Here is a 17,772-nt window from a genome sequence, read left to right as displayed (position 1 = left end):
CGGCAGAAATGGAAAGAAGGTAATAAAAGGCTGGGGGAGGTGGGGAGAGAGCACGCATCAGAGCAGGAGTAATGGTTTAATGCTAATCCAGAGGTTGGCCACAGCCAATCCCCTCCTGCCTGGCACAGCCGTAAATAGCGAGCAGCCCAGCAAGTGATGGATTTGCCTTCCCAACCCATCCAGGATTTTACAGCCCCGTTGCCCTGGCCGGCAGCAAAAAGCAACCCTAACAACAATGGGTCGTAAACCTGATTGTGGGATTGAGGAAACATTGCAGGCAGCATCAGGGAAGATGCTGGAGGGAAAGCATCCCCAGCCCAGTTCTGCTCCTGCACAGCATTCCACTCGCTGCTTTTCCCCAAATCCCAACCTTTTTGCAGGAGCAGCAGTGGTGGGGGGGTCGTGTCAGTGTGCTGGGCTCTTCCTGTGGATTTCCCCCTCTCTCCTGGCACGTTTGTGTTTTCCACTTTTTCTTTTTGCCTCAAGGAGGCATTTAGAGAGGCAACACAGCTCGGGCTTCTCGCCACCTGGGGATTTCAGGTCTTACAAATGGACAAAAACTTCGTGTTTGTTTGGACCTCTGAGGATTTTAAAAGCCTGCAGTAAAATACATATATATAGAGAGAGTAAAAGAACATGAACTTCATGACTCCTAAATAGAAAGGCAGGAGTCTAACACTGCCCTAACCCCCAAAAACCAACCCAGAACACAGCAACTCCTTCAGATTTGGACCTGGAGAAAAGCAGGGGACAGACACAAAAATCAACGTGAAGTCACAAGATAGCTTGGTATTTTTTCCTGCTATTTTTCACCGAGATTACTTGAAGAAAAAAAAGCTTTACTGAAGTGAATGTATATGTAGCTCTGCTTCTAGCACAAATTGGGGGAGGAATAACTTCTGCCTCACTTCATCCTCATAAAAAGAGATAAAAATCCTCTTCTTATAAAAGGTGTGGTGGATTAATTATCTTCTAAAAATGCAAAAGAAAAAAACCATGTGTTCCCAAAGGGGAACAGCAGCCTTTTTGGTAACTATTTCCCCTTGCCTTTGGGGTGATGGTTGCAAGAGCTCGGGGACAGGTTGGTGTTTGTGCACTTGCAGCCTTTCCTACCTCCACTTCCCTTGGAAATGAATGGGCTGGAATTGTTGCACTCCAGAATTTCAAGCTGATTTTTCAAGGTGTCTGAACCTAAATAAGAACTCGAGTCCTCACCATCTCATGAGCCAAGAAACAGATTAAAGCATCCTCTGAGCCCACCTGGCTCGATTTCCCGTAGCAATTCCTGAACACTTTGCCCCTCAACTCTCCAGCTCTAAAAATACACCCCAACTTCTCATTTTTTTGTACTTAACTTACTCTGCCAGGCAACAGATAACAGAACTAGAGGAGCAATGTGAGGAGGAGGCCAATTTCATGCCTTAAAGAGGTGGTAAGGACATTCCTGGACTGCTCAAACTCAGAGTCTAGAAGGACTTGGCAGCTCTGCCCCTTTCTCCAGCCCTGAAAGCTGCACCTCAGGGCTCTCTTTTGGCTTTGACCACTTTTCACTTTCCCTCACACGAATTCCCATAAATAAAGTGAAGCAAGGATCACCTGCCAACCTCACAGCTCTGCTGGGACACAGGGCTGAGTGCCAAGGATTGATCATTGAGTCAGCAAAGCACTGACCTGACCCCAAACCCCTCTCCCTTGGGAAGCAGAGGGATGATTCTCATCTGTTCTCTACCTGCCTGATGTCCTCCTGGCTTCTCCACACACTGATGCAACCAACTGTCTCCTAAAGTGCTCAGCATGCAGGCGGGGGGGATAATTAAGGAGAAATTAAAAGGATGAGATAACCACCCAGAGGATGAAGTCAGATAAGGGCAGGTTCAGACATATACTTCATTGGGAAAGATTTATTTTATTCCCACTAATGGAAGAAACTAAATCAGCCCAACTGAATAAAACCTTCCCATCCCAGGACACAGAGCAGAGCTGAAGTGTGCTCTTTCCCCACCTGCATCACCCTTCAGCTGTCACTGCCTCTTGCAGGAGAGGAGCTTCATCCCCCTTGAGTCAAGGGCAGATGATGTTAGCAGCACATGTTCAGGCATCCAACAGGTGAGCAGGAACTGCTTTCCAATCATGAAAACATTCCAGCACTATGTATTTTTTTTTGCAGCACTTACTATGGTTTTTTGGTTTTTTTTTTTGCAGCACTTCTGCTCCAGGCAGGTCCTGAGCAGCAATTCTCAGGTGACCTCTCCTGCCACAGTGGATTGGAGCCACTGTTGGGCCAGACTGGTCCAGCTCAGAACATCCAGGAGGATGGGGGGTGAATGGAGATGGACACACACACACACACACACAAAATCCTTCACCTTGGAGCACCTGGAATAACCTAACCTGGATTCCCTGCCTCTCCCTGCCAGCCACCCCAGGAGCACATCCAGGAGCATTCCCAGCTGGATCTCCAGGCTCCCACTGCAGGATCTGGGCTCCTCCAGCAGGCACCAAGAGCACCACAGCAAAGCAGCACACAGAGGGTGCTCTGTCAGGCACAGAAGAGACATTTATTTATTCTTCTTCACAAACAATGCCCTCCATTGACAGGCTGAATGAAGGGCACTTCACTGATTTATTAGATCTAATAAGAAACACACCTCTTGGGATGAAATACAAGATTGATTTTCAGCTGCTATCCCAGCTCAGCCTGATGAAATGAACTGGGCATGTCCAGGGACAGAGTGGGAGGAATGAATGGCAAGATTTGCATGAGGAAGAGAAGGGAAATGGAAACAAATCCTGCAATAGCAGCCCTTCAGGCTGAGGGTTCCTCTTCCTGCACTCCTCCTCTCTCCCACTAAGTTGATAAATCTTCAGAGAAGAGCAGAGAACTGCCAGGAAGTTTAAAGCAGCTCCAGTGCACTTCTTGGGAAACCTGATTCTGACCTCCCCATGCACTTGCCTCTCAGAGGAGCCCCTCGACAAGGAGCAAATACAATTTTCCCACCAGTCTCAGCATCCAGCAGGCACACCACAGCAGCTGAGTTCCCTGGATGCTGATCTCCATTACGAAAAAGACAACCAGCACAGCAGTGCTTAGCTTGAGGCCCTACTAATGGCAGCCCTAATTATATGGCTGCAAATTTAATTCATAGTGATGATTAGTGTCAAAACCAAAGGCATCACACATCAATATTGATGGAACTGTATGAAGCCCATCACCAGAACAAGCAGGCCAACACATCTCCCCCCAGCAGTTAGTTGCTGCTAACTGTTGTGTTAATGTCTCCTCTCATTTTGCTCAGTGAAAATTGTTTTATTGCAGGAATCCCCAGTTTTGAGTAATTACGTGTCTAAGATGCCCCTCTTCCCGCTTCCTCCCCGAACTTTGAAGCTGAGACACTTTGGAAGGACACCTGGACCACCAAGCTGCAGGGAATGCTGCATCCCAGGTACCTCTGCTTTATATCCAAAAGATCCCAAAGCAACACATTTGCTTTTCAGCCACTCAGAGAAAGCCACCGAGCAGGTGATGGGAAGGAGGACATGAGTGAGATAACACGGTGAGGAATTCTCACCGGGGAAGCACAGACAAATTTGAAAGGTTTCAGAGCTGCCTCCCTGACTTCTTTCCTCCAGCTACACAAAAGTGTCTCCTTTGAAAGCCCAGACTGAGCCACCAGCTTGTTTCCATAGTAAACCAACAGATGTGGGAGAGGGAATAGGTGTGACACAGAAATTCAGACAGGAATTGTGTGGGCAGATAGGCACAGGGGGGTGAGCAGGAGGAGACGAGGCATCCATCAAATATCTCTGCATCTCTGGCACTCACAGGGGTGTGTACATTTTTACCACCCTCATTTCACAGAAGGGGAAGGAGAGCTATGGAAACGACTGACTTGGAGACACGTCTGGTCTCGGAACAGACACAAAAACTGGAGACAACCTGGGAACAGCCCATGGGGTCTGGATGCTCTGCAGGGAGAGTCCCCAGAGCCCTGCAGGTCAACACAAAACAGCTTCCTAGACTCCACACGGCCTCTCTGAGGCCATTTAAAGATAATCCCACATGTCACAGGAGAAAAGATTTATTCAAGGTGTAGACAGAACCACGAGATAGAGAAGAACGACATTGCCAGCCCCATGCAGCAGAGGATGGCACAGATCTGCTCAGGAGGACAGGATGCAGGGGTCCCACCAGCTGAGACATCTCTGGTACAAGTTAAAAAATCCCAGTGTGAGCCATGGCAGGGGGTGGGCAGGGGCTGAGGGGCTCTGCTCACAAACCCACTCACCCCCCCAGTTCAACATTGCCCCACTGCAACTGGAGAGGCACCAGGGAGGCACCTAATTTAGTACTACTCAGCACTTGTAGAGTGCTGGATGAATATTAATGAACTGATGTAATTAAAATGATGCAGACATTCAAGTGTAGTATCAGCCTGTCCTTGTATCTTCCTGGATAGATGAGGAAGAAATTCCCTGCTGCTTAAGGACACAAAAAAAATTAACAGCCTGCTGTTGATTACATTTGTTAACTCTTTCCCTGGTACCAGGAAACAGGATCTGCACTGAGCAGGTTCACCTAGTGCTGCCAGTTATATTTTAGGTTAATTTGAAGGATCTCAGCTTGCCCGAGCAGCATCTCTCAGGATAGTTTTGCAGGAGCTGGATCAGCCCCCTCCATCCCCTGCTGAGCTGCCTTCCAGCTGCTGCTCCCACTGTGTCCCAGTGTGTGCCACGGAATTAAGAGCAGGTTGGAGGCTTCTGGAAAAAAATCCGGTTGAATTTCAACTCCTAAAAATCCCGGGACATCTCCCCACCCACTGTGCTGGGAGAGGGAACCAGCAGGAGCATCTCTTTGCCCTGGGCAACCAGCCCCAGCCCTTGTGATGCAGAAGGTGAGGAATGTTATCTTCCAGGACTGATCAATCATCCAGCTGTCAGAGGGAAGAGCAGGAGGCAAGAGACAGAGAGAAGCAGCAGGACTTTGCCCTGAGGCTTGGTTTCCAAAAGCAGCCAAATTAACCCATTCCTCTCTCTCCATGTCCGAGCATCCTGCCACCATCAGCAATTCTGCCATCAGCTAAAGCTTTCTAACTCAAGGCCTCCAACACAAATTGCAGAAGGATTGCTGGGGAACAACTCAAAACTACTGCGTGCTATCCATCAGCGTGCCAAAAATAAGGAAAGATCAGAGCCCCTGCACACAGCTTCCTGAGGTTCACTCCTACTCAGCAAGTGCAAGCCAGGCCCTTACTTTTCTCTGTTCAGACTGCCTCACCATTTCCCTAATAATTTCTGCACCAGCCCCACAGGCACTCCACAGGCCTCTGAGTGATAAAATGCAAACCAAAGCAGACAAGCAGCACCATAACAGAGATGCTCAGGAGCTGTAATGCCACTGGACCCACGTGGCCTCCTTTGGACCCTTTCCCAGGCCCAAGCTGCAGCACCTTCCCCAAGGCTTTGCCCTTCTCTGCTTCAAAAGAACCCCAGCACCACCACTGCCTCCCAACACCACACATGGATGATCTTTGCCTCTCCAACACAAGGCTCTCTGCGACCCAGACTGAGTTTTGCTTCCTGCCCAGCTCCCAGTTTCACACTGGGAAACACCTCCGAGACACAACAGCACTTCCAGAGTGTCCCAGGAGGGATGAAAACTGAATTCTAGCTCCCCAAAGGCACAGAAACAAGCTTACCTTCTTCAGCTTGCCAGTCTTGGTCCCCACGAACACCACGCTGTACCCGTTGTAGACGTAGGAAGCGACAGAAGTCATCCTGTCCCGGCTGGAGGTGAAGAGCATCACCCCATCCACTGGAGTGGAGCCTCCCAGGGGCTGGTTGATGTCGAGCCCACAGAAATTGTCATCGATGGGGACTGGCTGGAAAGATGAGGTTTGGGGCAGCCGTGAGTGAAACGGGGCAGCTGCAAGCTCAGGTTCCCAGAGGTGGCACCACGGGGTGGGAGCCAGCAGCCAGAAGACATCTGGATGTGGCTGAGCTCACCCCCCAGGAGAGGACACTGCTTTTCAGGGGCAGCCACCTCCCTCTGGCACAAAAAGCCCAGCTCCAGGGAAGAAAAACCTTCCCCACGTGAACGTGGGTCTGGTGAAAAGGCCTGGCTGCCCTGGAGAGGAGTGTGACCACACGGGGAAGGGCTCTGGCAGTGTAACACATCCCAGTGCAAGAGCAGAGAGTTGAACTCCTGCTCCTTCCATCCCTCAGCTGTGAAATCTCCTGCAAACCATCCCTCTCTGCCTCAATTTCCTTTCCATGACACAGGGAACACAGACCCTGGCTTCTCCCTGGAACACGACCTGCCAGGAGTGAAGGAAAATCATCCTGCTGGCAGTTTGGGGTTGTAAATCCTATCACTGAGTTTGCTGGGCTGAATTCCTGCCTGACACAGGGTGGTGGCATGGGTGGCTGCTTCCCATCACACCAACTGCAATCCACTTCTTTTTTACCAGGAACATTAACTACCAAATGCTCAGGAACATCTCATAAGTGCCATGAGATGACTCCTCTGTGCAAGGCAGTGCTCAAGCTTCTCTTCTCCTTCCTTCTTTCATTTCATTTCACCCACATTTATCTCCTCCCAGCAGCCAAACATAATATGCTTGGCAAAAGAAGGCCCCAGGGATTCCCGAGTCAGCTCGGGACCAATCTGTGATTCACAAACATGTGAATCTAGATTAAAGAATAAAAATACAAAAGTTACAACTGTCATTTGTGTGTATCTCATTAGTTTGTTGATAACCCTCTCCTGCTCAGGGAAGGGTAAGAGCCTTCCTCCAGTTTCCAGGGCCCCAGATTGACAATGAACCCCTCCAATGAACTTTTACTCATTTGCCTAAATTCTCCCCCTTCCTTTCTCTGTCATCACCAAGCACCTGATAAGGACCACGATGCCTTTTCTGTGTTCGGGGAAACCGAGGCACAGAAAGATCCCGTTCTTCAAGCTCACATCCCACAGGGCTGGAATCTGGTTCTCCAGAGCTATCACGGCCCCCACCCAGAGCATCCTTACCGCTTTGGTGCACTGGACATCCTTCCCCAGCAGCCAGTTGAGCTCCAGGTTGCCTTCCCCCTGGTAGCAGGACTGCAGGCGGTCCTTGATCTGAGCGTTGATGGCGCGGATGGGGAAGACGCAGAGCGCGGAGTCGTCGGGGGGCTGGTGGTACTGCTTCTGCCCCTTGGAGAAGATGGCAAAGAGGACATCCTCCTGGGCCGTGATGTTGAGGGACTTGGCCAGCACATCTCCTGGCTTGGAGAGGTAAGCTGCTTGCAGGAGGCGGTACTCGGTGTCCCCCTTGGTGCAGCCGAAGGGCAGGGAGACGTAGGAGTGGAACTTGGGGTCGTCTTTGCAGAGCCGGACGATGCGAGAGGTGTAAAAGAGGTCGGAGGCAGAGTTGATGGAGACTCCCTCCGGGGTCTCTGGCTGCACAGTCAAGAAATAGACAAAGTTGCCACTGGCGAAGCCGTAGATGTAGAAGATGTCGAAGTGCGAAACCAGGGCCAAGGTATCCGAGGGGATTTTGATGAGGGATGAGACGAAGTCGCTGTGGAGCTCGTAATCCAGCATGGCCGACGACTCCGGGTCCCGGGGGAGTTTGCGGCTGGAGAGGGTGGGGAAATAATCCTGCTTCCCATCCACTGCCGTGCCGATGAAGAGCTTCCCGTCTTCCCCCTCCGAGCGCACGATGACCCCGTACATGGTGCCCGTCTTGTTGACGCTGGAGAGGTAGTGCTCCTTCTTGTGCGACGGCTCCACCAGGATGAAGAGGTCATCCAGGCGCAGCAGCTTGCAGACCCCCTGGTAGAGGCTGCCACAAGCCAGCAGCCTGTTCTCAGAGTAGTCGATGATCAGCAGCTTGTTGACGTTGTTGGTGAGGGTGAGGACCTCGCTGCAGGGCTGGACGATGAGGGGGGGGTAGCAGGATTTGTTGTCCTCCTCGGGACCGGTTTTATGAGCCACCAAAATGGTCAGGTTACCCGAAAGCTTGTAAACCCTATTGATAGCTCCAACGTAAACTGCTCCGGTGCCTTGGTGGACGGTCAGGTGGTTGAAGGTCCAGTCCCGATTCTCAGAGTGGAAAGTGCTGAACAAGGCGTTGCTGGAGACGTTTCGGGAGAGGGATGCCAGGAAGAGGCAGAGCAAAGCCACCGAGCAGCCATCCGAGTCCGGTACCCGAGGCCGGTTCTTCCTCTGCTCCATCCTGGGAAAGGCAAACTCCGTGTTCCCCTCGCGTGTCCTGAGCCCCAGCAGTGTCCCTCACATGGTTCTGGGGAAACAAAAGCAGCACACGGAGCAAAGGATTAGATCCAGTGCGCCCTGCAGATAAAATTCAAAGGAGACTTTCTAATTACACAGTCCTTGAGATAAAGTGAGGACGTCTTTAAGCCCAACAAGAATTAAGCAGGTCCCCCAACTTATTGGTAAACAGTTCAGGCTCGGTGTTTTGCCACTTGCTTCACCCTCTACATGTTAATTTCTCTGTGGTTTGGTTGCTTCCAACAAACTCTGCTCAGCCATGGGAGAGGATGAATCAGCTTCAGCCCCCAGCTCCCACACCCAACCAGCCAGGCTAAAAGGATGTCTCATGCAGGGTATGTTGTGGGAAACAACAGAGGAAAAAAAAAGATGTTTTCTACTTTTAAATCCCCTGATTTCACTTGGAAACCTAAGGAAGAAGTCAGTCTCCTGCAGGCAAGTTCATTGAGCATCCACACACCAGACTTGAGTGGAGGCCTTGTATCAACCACGTGTGAAAGGCAGCTGGGTTTGGTTTGGTTTTGGAGGTGCTCCTGAAGCACCCAAATCTCATTCAGGGGGATGGCTGAATCCCTGCTTGTGGCCATCAGGCTGCATCAGGAATCACAGGGCTGGAATTTCCTTCGGAAGTGGCTGAGTGCCTCGGAGAGGCTCTGGCTGAGCTTGAGGTGTTTACATCAGAGCTTTTCCCCCGCCCTTCCGCACAGCACGGATGCAGGAGCTGTCACAGAGGGACCTTTGTGACCCTCTGCCTGCTCCACCTCATCATCTGGCACCTCTGTAAGGTGGCAGAATGTCCTGGCTGAAACACGAGCGTTAAAGACAACCCGAGCTCACACATTTCCACGTCTGTCTCAATTAAGGGTGCTCTGGTGGGGAGCATCACACAGGGGAGGTTTCAGCTCAGTTCCCACCTCAGCCCTGCACCTCCAACACCACCCTGGGCTCCTGCAGAGTGTCTGGAAGTGACACCAGCTGAGCACCCCCGAGGCAGCCAGGACCCAGCAGAACCAACACTGATGCAGGCACCATGTGAGAACATCCCTGAACTTTCCACAGCCACCTGGAGGTCACTGGATTGTGCCTCATCCCTGTCATCACCTCCAGACCAGACCATGACTTGTGCTCCTGGCCTGACCTCAGCCTTGTTCATCACCACAGATGTGTCTGACTGCCTGAACTCAGAAAACCATCACTAAATCCTCATTTATCCCCAATTATGCATTCCTTACATGCTCCAGGCTGGATGATCAAAGCAACCATTCCACCTTGTCCTGGGGAGGGACAGTTCACCACCACCTCACAGCACAACAGGGTCACACCAGCCCTCAGATGCTGAGGACAAGCCACCCTTGCTCTTGCCACCTCTGCAGGGAGAGCCCCCGCTGCCACACAAGCCCCAGGCACACACACACGGGGGTGAAATTCACCCCCAAACACACACACACCAGGGTGAAATTCACCCCCTTTGCAGATGTGACTCTGCTCCCCTGCCCTGGGTGCAGGAAGCTGCCACCCATTCAGCAGCTGTCCTCATCCTCATCCTCACCCCCCTTCCCATCGGTGCTGAACTCACTTTTGGTATTTAAAATAATTCAGGCTGCTGAAAAGCTCCGCTGAGCTCATCAGCGAGTGTCAAGGAACGACCACTCCTGAGGCTTGTTACTGCCAGGAGCCAGAGCTGCGTCTGAGAGGTGACAAAGGAGCCCTGAAAGGTGACAAAGGAGCCGTGTCCCTGGGCTGCACGTCGGGGGTGTCACTGACAAGGCAGGAGAAAGAGGATGGTAACGGGCTGCTCGTTCTGCTTTCTCTGCCTGCTCCCTCCTCACTTCCAACCTCTTCATTTCCAGTTTCTCTCCCAGCCCCTGCAGCCTTCGGGTTGTTCTTTGGGTGACTGGGGCACAAAGCACCCACCCCTGTGTCACAGCAGTGACCCTCGGGCTCTTCTCATTACATTTCTTGGGGAACATCCCCAAACCATTCCCTAGATCCAGAATCCTTCAAAAGGACACAAATCAAACTGTTCCTGAGGCTCTGCTCAGAGCAGGGCTCTCCATGGTGACCCCCAGCTGTAGCATCACTGCCCTGACCCCAGGCACTGGCATCTCAGCAGCTTTCAGGCACTGAGAGATCCTTGTGTGTGTCTGGCAGAGCAGCCAAGCACCTCCAGATCCATCCAGGAGAAACCTCAGGCACTGGAGTGTCCCAGAAAGTGCTCAGCTCCAGCAGTCCTGGAGCCTCCCTCCAAACCCAAAGCATCCCTCACTACCAGGAGCCCCAAACCACATCCTACCCCAGCTCCTCATTCCTGAGGGAGGGCTTTGGGAGCAGGATGCTCTGGTTCAAGGGCACTCCAGCAAGTAAAAGAGATTCTTCAGGCCCACTACAGCTTTCCTGCTCAGCAGCTTCCCAATTTTTAAGAAGTTGTTCCATTGCACAGCGAGAAAGGAGCAGCACAAGCTAGAAATTAATAAATTTTGAAAGAATAACATTTTATATACATGGGGCAAAGGGAGCCACTTAGACCACAGCAGTTTTATTTCTTCTGCAGCACTGGGGCCATGCAGAGAGAACACAAAAGGCAGAGAGGCTCTGGAGCTGGGGTGCTGCCAGCTGAATCCCCACTTCTCCCCAGTGCCTCACAGCCAAGGATTTGCAGAGTATTTGTGAGCAGCCACTGCCAGAGGCAACAGAGATCACCCAGGAAGAAGAATCCACACTTCCAAACGTTATTTGAAGATGACAGAATGTGGCCACGAGCAGACCCCCCCACCCCAACAAGCCAGGGGATGATGATCCCCCCCAATTCCCCATCCATCACCCCATGAAGCAGCTTCTGCTGCCTCCCCACGGGGTGCAGGGCAGGGACTGAGCTGTGCTCAGACCCCAAACCTCAGAGAAATCACTGCCTACCCTGAGGAGGGGGCTGGGTCCCTGCAGCTGGGGAGTTAAACACCAGGGAAACCAGAGAGTGTGTGATTTTAACTCTGATCCTTAATACTATTTGACCCTTAATTTTTCCCTTTTTTTTTTTTTCCTGCTTTTGGAAGCGAGTTTAAAATATGGCCTTAAAAGCAATCTGAAGCTATTAGTAACGCAAGGTGAAAGAGAGAGTAAATTCAGGGACACAATATAAACCCAAGCAGCTGAAAGGCCTCAATTAGGCTGAAAGGAGTTATCTGGTATTTAAATAATTATTAGATTGAAGGAATAATCACAGGTCTGAGCCGATTTTTTTTCCCCCACTGTCATCCTAATGGAGACTATAATATTATTATTCAAATGCCCACAATTCTCATTGAGGGGGGAAGAAAAAAGGGCTCATTTAATCTCCATGCGACAGGGCTTCAGGAAGCCTGATTAGTCATTTCTCTTATTTCAGCTGTCACTCACTCACGGGCACCACAGTTTGTCATTATGGTATTTTATGCATACAGGAAAAAAAAAAAAAAAAAAAAAAAAAAAAGAAAAAAACACACAGAGAAAGAGCTAAAAGGGAAAAATTAAAGCGAAAAAACAAAGAGAGAATCTCCTGTGGAAAATGAAGGCTTAAAGGAACAATTTTGATGGCACCAGCGTGGCAGCTGCCTTTGCACTGTGGTGCTGGGATCTTTTATTTTGGCACAAGGCTGGTCTTGTCAGCAAGGATTTCTACACAGCCCCATGCTGGTGCTGCCCTCAGAGCTCCTTCCCCCATCCTGTCCTTCACTCCTGGGTCACTCCATCCCTCCAGAACCAGTTCCTATGGCCCCAGCAAACTCACCAACACCCACCCCCCCCCCCCCAACCCAAGCTCTCAGCATCCCAGTGCCAGGAGCTTGTCCTGGGCACTCCTTGCATCCTTCCCAGCCTGGAAGCCACCAGGGTCCCCAGCCACCCCACAAAGGGGGAGCAGAGCAGGTGATAAAACCCACTGTGGTTTTTTTTCCCTAAAGCCACGTGGTTTTGGGGGAGCTGCCTCACAGCACGAAGCCTCCTGAGAACTGACTGAGGTCACGGGGAGGGGGCAAGAGCCCCACAGCTTCTTTCTAAGCTGGAGGGGGGGTTCTGCCCTTTCTGCTTTTTACAGCCAAATAGGATTCATTGTTGGGAGGCTGGGAGCAGGGAGAGGGGCTGGCTGGCTCTGCTGACCTCCCCTGCAGGTCACCAGCCTGTCAGATATCCCCCAGAATTATCAGAAGGGTCACAGAAAGGGCAGTCTCCACTATATAAACTAAAATACAAGAACAAACCACTTGGAACAAGCTCACCCTTGCACCACCCTGACCCTCTCTCTCTTTGCACTGGCTCCACATGGAACCTGCCAACTGGAATGAGGGCAAAAAGCTGAGAGTTTGGCCTTTTCTTCATAGCAAGTGAGAACACATGCCAGGTCTGTATCCCTCTTGGAGCCTGTTGGGAATTTTTCTGTGAAACCTTTCCAGCCATTAAAGCCACCACAGTGATTTATCCCCTTTGAAGAACTGATCTTCAGGACACATTTGTCAGCCAGGGAGGAAGACCTTACAGCAATTAAGAGGGGTTTCTTTTTGCTTTAATTACACAAAAGCTCTGAGCAAAACTGTCTGATCTAAGTCTCTCTGAGCTCTGGGACCTTTCCAGGATCAGAGGTCTGGGTTTCAGCCTCATCTCCCTGGCCAAGTCACTGCTGAATCCTCCCTCCTTCCCCTGCAGAAATCTGCACATCAACTTGCACAAGTTCCTTCCCTGCTCTCAGCATCTTCACCTCTTTCCCCAGCAAGAAAAGACTGGGCACATCCCAGTCCTGAGTGGAGTTTTTTCTTGGGTATCTTTTAGAATATTTTGACCCCACCAACAAGAGCAAGGTGCAAGCCACCAGTGAGGTGCATGGCATCAAGTCCGAGGCTTCTGCAAAATTTACTGAACAGCAGGGATGATGAACATGGAGCCTTCCCCAACACATAACCTGGAACAGCATCCTTTGGGTTTGGGGCTGAAAAGCACCATTCTGCCTCTCTCTGTCCCTGCTGCCCCCTGGCAGTGCCTGTCCCAGCCCCGCTTCCCAGAGCTGCTGATTCCCAAGGATGGGATTTCAGTGCCTGCTCAGCTTTCTGAGAAAGAGTTAAGAGGGCAAAATACAGCATTGTGATTATTGCTTCCTCCAGTCCTGGGACAAGGAAGAGGAGGGGAAGAACGAAGCCCAGCCATGAAAAGGCATTTCCCTGATAACAAACACGATTGCCTGAATTATGCACAAAATTTGGTCATATTGTCCAGACTTCAGCTGCTGTTTATTCAGTGCATACCGGATAAGCCACCTCTCCCCTCCATCTCCCTCTTGAGCACAAACACAGAGCCCAACAGGTCTGGGGTAAAGAGAAACAAAATCCCAAGGAGGGACCTGCTGAGAGCCCCATCTGGCATCTCTGCATTTTGGAGGGCAGGGAGCAGTGCCCAGCCCTGCCCTCACCCCTGGCTTTGTTCCAGACTTGCTGAATAGACCCAGACAAGTCAGGTTACTCAGCCTCAGTGGTTCCAGCTGGGAAATGAGGAGAATGTTTTCATACAGGAGGCATTCGGATGTGCTGTTGGTGGAAAACTCGGAAGGGAGTCACCAGGCATTAACTGCTGAGTAAAGTCTGTGTAAAGGGCTGGTTTAGTACTTCTTGGTGTGCCTCTGTTCATAAACTCTTTGATCAGAGATTGTTCAGCAGAGCAGGGCTACTCTGCCCTGACAGTGGTGACAATCAAACAGCTCTGAGCCCTGAGGATGCTGAAACACCTCCAGGATGCAGCAAGGAGACATTTCTTTAACTCTGACAAAGCCATCACCATCCCCCAGGGAGCTCTGGCTCCTCAGGCAGATCTAAAGCAGGACAGCAGCTGGGGCTCCGCTTGGGCCTTACCCCCAGCTGTGCATTGCAGCTGGAAACAGTTAACCCACCAACCCCAAAAGTCATCCAGAAAAATTCCTCATCACCCCAGGACACCTAGGTGGCAGAAATCAGACACCTTTTCCTTTGCCTCTGCTGATACTTGACACCTGCTATCTGAGAAACCCCAGCTGGCAGCTATTGAGCCTCAAGTACACTGCTGTGAAATAGCTTATAAATTACTTTGGATTGAGAGAGGTGCTGGGAAAAGAGGACTTGATTCACCATGCAGTCCCCAAGGACAGACCCAAGGCTGGTGACAGCACCAGGTACTGGAGCACAGAGCAGAACAGATCCTTGTCCTCCTGCTTGCCTTGATGTATGACACAAGGGGAAATTGCAGACTTGTTAAGTGTCATAGCTGGTTTAGTCAAGTTTCAGGAAGGTCCCCTTTCATCCAAACCTGTGTGAACAGGTTGGTGGCTTTGGATAACATTAAAATCATACAAATTTATGGCCAGAAAGTTGTGATTCTCTAATCTAGCCTCCTGCTGCAAGGCCCAGCTCTGATCAGAACTCAAGAGATGTTTCTCAGAACTGTCCTTAAGGACCTCAAGAAACAGAGCCCATGACCCCTCCAGGCAATCTGGGTCAGCACATTCCTTAAAAAGTGCTTTTTCTAGTTTCTTGTCCAAGTCCTGATGGACTGAGGTTTATCCACCCCTCTTCACAGCTACACCTGAACATCATTTGCTTATCCAGGGACTTTGTTCCCGACAAAACAGAATTTAATGCACGGTGACCTGAGGTGCAAGGAGATTAAATGATTAAATGATTTGCCCAAGGCTAGTCAAAAGCCAGTGGCAAAGGCAGGAGTTTCTCTCCCAGTCCTCAGCCCAGCACACTCCCCAGGTGACATCCAGCTGCAGTTTCCTTCTCAGGACCCTTTGAGTGCAGCACGAGGGGAGATCACAGAGCGGCCACCGAGCTGGAGGAGAAAAATAAGCAGCAGCTTCTTCTGGCCCCACTCCAAGTGCACCACAGGCAAGTGAAGAACCCCGGCTTCAAATTAAATGGGTCCCCAGCCACTCCATTAAACAGAAATCCTGAAACAGAAATCCTGTGGCTGTGCCAGCCCTCTGCAGCGAGTGGTGTTCGTTATCCCAAGGCTCCCTCCGGCACTCGGATGTATTTACACAGTAGCCACAGTGCTGTTACCTAAGTAAACCAGGAAATTGTACATTTGTTAAAATTAGGTTCTGAGATGCTGAATCCCCAGCAGTGCAGCTATAGATTTCTCTCAGCCAGCAGTGCTGAAATTATTAAGAGCACGTCAGTACCTCTGAGCACATTCAGGAAGGTGTCCCCATTCCAGAGGGGTTTTCTGGTTATGCTGCTCCGTGCCACTCCAGAACCACATTATATTTCCAGATTGTGACTGAAAACCACCACATCAGGGTTCTGACAGAACCTCTGCCCATCACTGTGCCTTCCCCAGGGCATGGGATGGGAAGGGAAGGCTGGGATGGCACCAAAGCAGAGCAGGAGCCATCAGGATGAGAAGAGGAGGAACAGACAAAGGGAAAGGTTCATCCCTGGTAGGTGCCCAGCATCACCAGCTCACTGCTTGGCTCCAGATTCCAGCTGCCAGGCACAACACTGGCATTCCCACTGCAGAAGTGGAAGAAATTCCCATGCAGGTACCACCATGCTATCCAGCAGGGATTTGAAAAGGCAGAAGACACCTGCACCAGCCCTCAAATTAACAACAAGATGGAAGCAGACAGGTTGATGCAGGAGAGAGCCACAGGGCACTGAAGAACCCTTCAGGGACCATTAAGCAGCCCTCCTCAGGTCTGTCTCAGAGGAGGGAAATGCTGGGAAGTGCAATCAATGCCAGCATTCCCCAGGACAGTGACTTTGCCTCTAGGAGCCCCTTCCACAGCCTGCCTGCCCTTTCTGAGCATCACTGGGGAGCTTGGTGCAGATTTTCCAAGTGCTTTGAGCCCTGGGAAATGAGAAGCATCTTCATTCCCTGCTTTACCAAGTGTGAGAAGCAGTGACCATGGCAGAGCTGCACCCAGTGGGTGTTGCTGGCAGGATCCCAGCAGGTCCCATGCATGGGGCCCCCCAGCCTTGTGCTCTGAGCTCCAGCCAAAGTCCAAACCCCAAAACCTGGAGCCATCACAGCAGCTCCATCCCACACCATCAACTCAGCAGCATCATCTCCTCTCCCAGGGGATTCGGGTCTCAATGTCTACCCGACAAAGTCACTTGTTCCCACTCATCTGCTCCATGCTCCTCTGCTCTGCTTTTCAATTTCAGAGCTCTGGCAGATCACTGATTAATTCAAGCCTGTTTAATAACCCTTCTGTTTAGATGAAACAAGCTGTCTTGTTTTCTTTATTTTTAACACTAACTCTTGTTTCTTTGCTAAGGATCTTTCTGTCATTTCAAGCCTTCTTCCTGCAGCCAAGCTGATGGAGAAAGCATCTGCTTACATCCACATCTGACATCAGCCAGAAGCTGCCATGGCGAGGCTAAAAGAGGAGTGGACACCTTGATGTGGAAGAGATCCTAAAATCCTGAGCTTGTCCTGCAAAGTTCCAGCATTTCCCTTGCTATGGGAAACCCCAGCCTAGCTCAGCCCCCAGTGCAAACGGGGGGGAGTGCAGGGCCAGAGGAAAGGAAACAGAGGAGCCCAAGTGCCCAAACTCCTGGTGCAGCTCACCCACGCTTCTCCACCCTTTTCTGGAGGGGAAACATGCTTTGGAAAACCTCAAATCCCTGACAGAGCTGCAAGCCCTGCCCCACACCGTGCCCCTGGCACAGCAATCGATTGGCAATGGTCAGGTGGATGCTGAGCCCAGCAGCTGCTTCCACCACCACAGCCCGGCCTGGCAGCAGCCCCTGTTCCTCCCCAACCCCCAGTGTCACTTGTTGTCACCTGCTGTCCCATGTGTCCTCCTGGGTGACCCAGCAGAGCCTCCCCCCTCCCACCCACTGCACCCCCCAAGGGCTGTGCCCAGAGGAACAGACCCAGAGGGACCCAGCTCCCGATGGGAAGGAGCTGGAGCCTCTCAGCTGTCTCCTGCCACTTTGAATTTCAAAGCTGCACTTGTCTGGAGAGCAACTGAGTCATTTCCTTCCTATATCCAGCCTATCAGACTGGATCCAGCAGTGCCCGGAAAACAATAAATCCTTCAAGGGCTCGCAAGGCCATATTTCACAGGGATGCACCAAGCCTGCCTGGAGAGCTCCTCACACACTCCTTAATTCAACCTTCTCCTGGGGAAGCCATCTCCCCCCTGGCTCCAGTCCTGTTTGGGGACAGCAGCAATCCTCATCCCTCCTGCTCCCACCTCCCGGGACACTGAGGATGTCCCAGGATGGACCAGCACCCATCATCCACCCAGAGTCACCCCTCCAGCAGGCACATCCCCAGGAGACAGAGGGATTAAGAAAAAAAAATAATTAATGACTGATTTACATTCAGATGCATAACACTGTTAACCCCGTGATCCCACATCCAGCAGAAAAACCAAGTGACAAGGAAATTAATATTGCACCCTCTTCTGTACCAGGATGGCTGAAGCAGATAAGCTGACAAAGTGTCATGTTTACAATGGAAATTTGCAGGGAATTTACAGAGGAATTTGTCAGGGA

At 51.1% G+C, this 17,772-nt stretch overlaps 1 protein-coding gene across 3 annotated transcripts in view; it reads right to left on the bottom strand.

Annotated features, from left to right (window-relative positions):
• Positions 1-17,772, bottom strand: part of PLXNA2 (plexin A2) — a 138,652-nt gene that overhangs the window by 105,996 nt on the left and 14,884 nt on the right. For all 3 annotated transcript variants that reach the window (XM_071768184.1, XM_071768181.1, XM_071768182.1), the window contains exons 2-3: positions 7,028-8,282; positions 5,697-5,879 (exon numbers count right to left, since the gene is read on the bottom strand). In XM_071768184.1, coding sequence (XP_071624285.1) covers positions 5,697-5,879; positions 7,028-8,215 — 1,371 coding nt within the window. In that variant the 5' untranslated portion in view covers positions 8,216-8,282. The remainder of the gene's footprint in view (positions 1-5,696; positions 5,880-7,027; positions 8,283-17,772) is intronic.

This window comes from Heliangelus exortis, chromosome 25, assembly GCF_036169615.1.
Source record: "Heliangelus exortis chromosome 25, bHelExo1.hap1, whole genome shotgun sequence".
Taxonomy (NCBI): Eukaryota; Metazoa; Chordata; class Aves; order Apodiformes; family Trochilidae; genus Heliangelus; species Heliangelus exortis.
The sequence above is the reverse complement of the archived record's forward strand: the minus strand, read 5'-3'. Positions and strand labels throughout refer to the sequence as shown.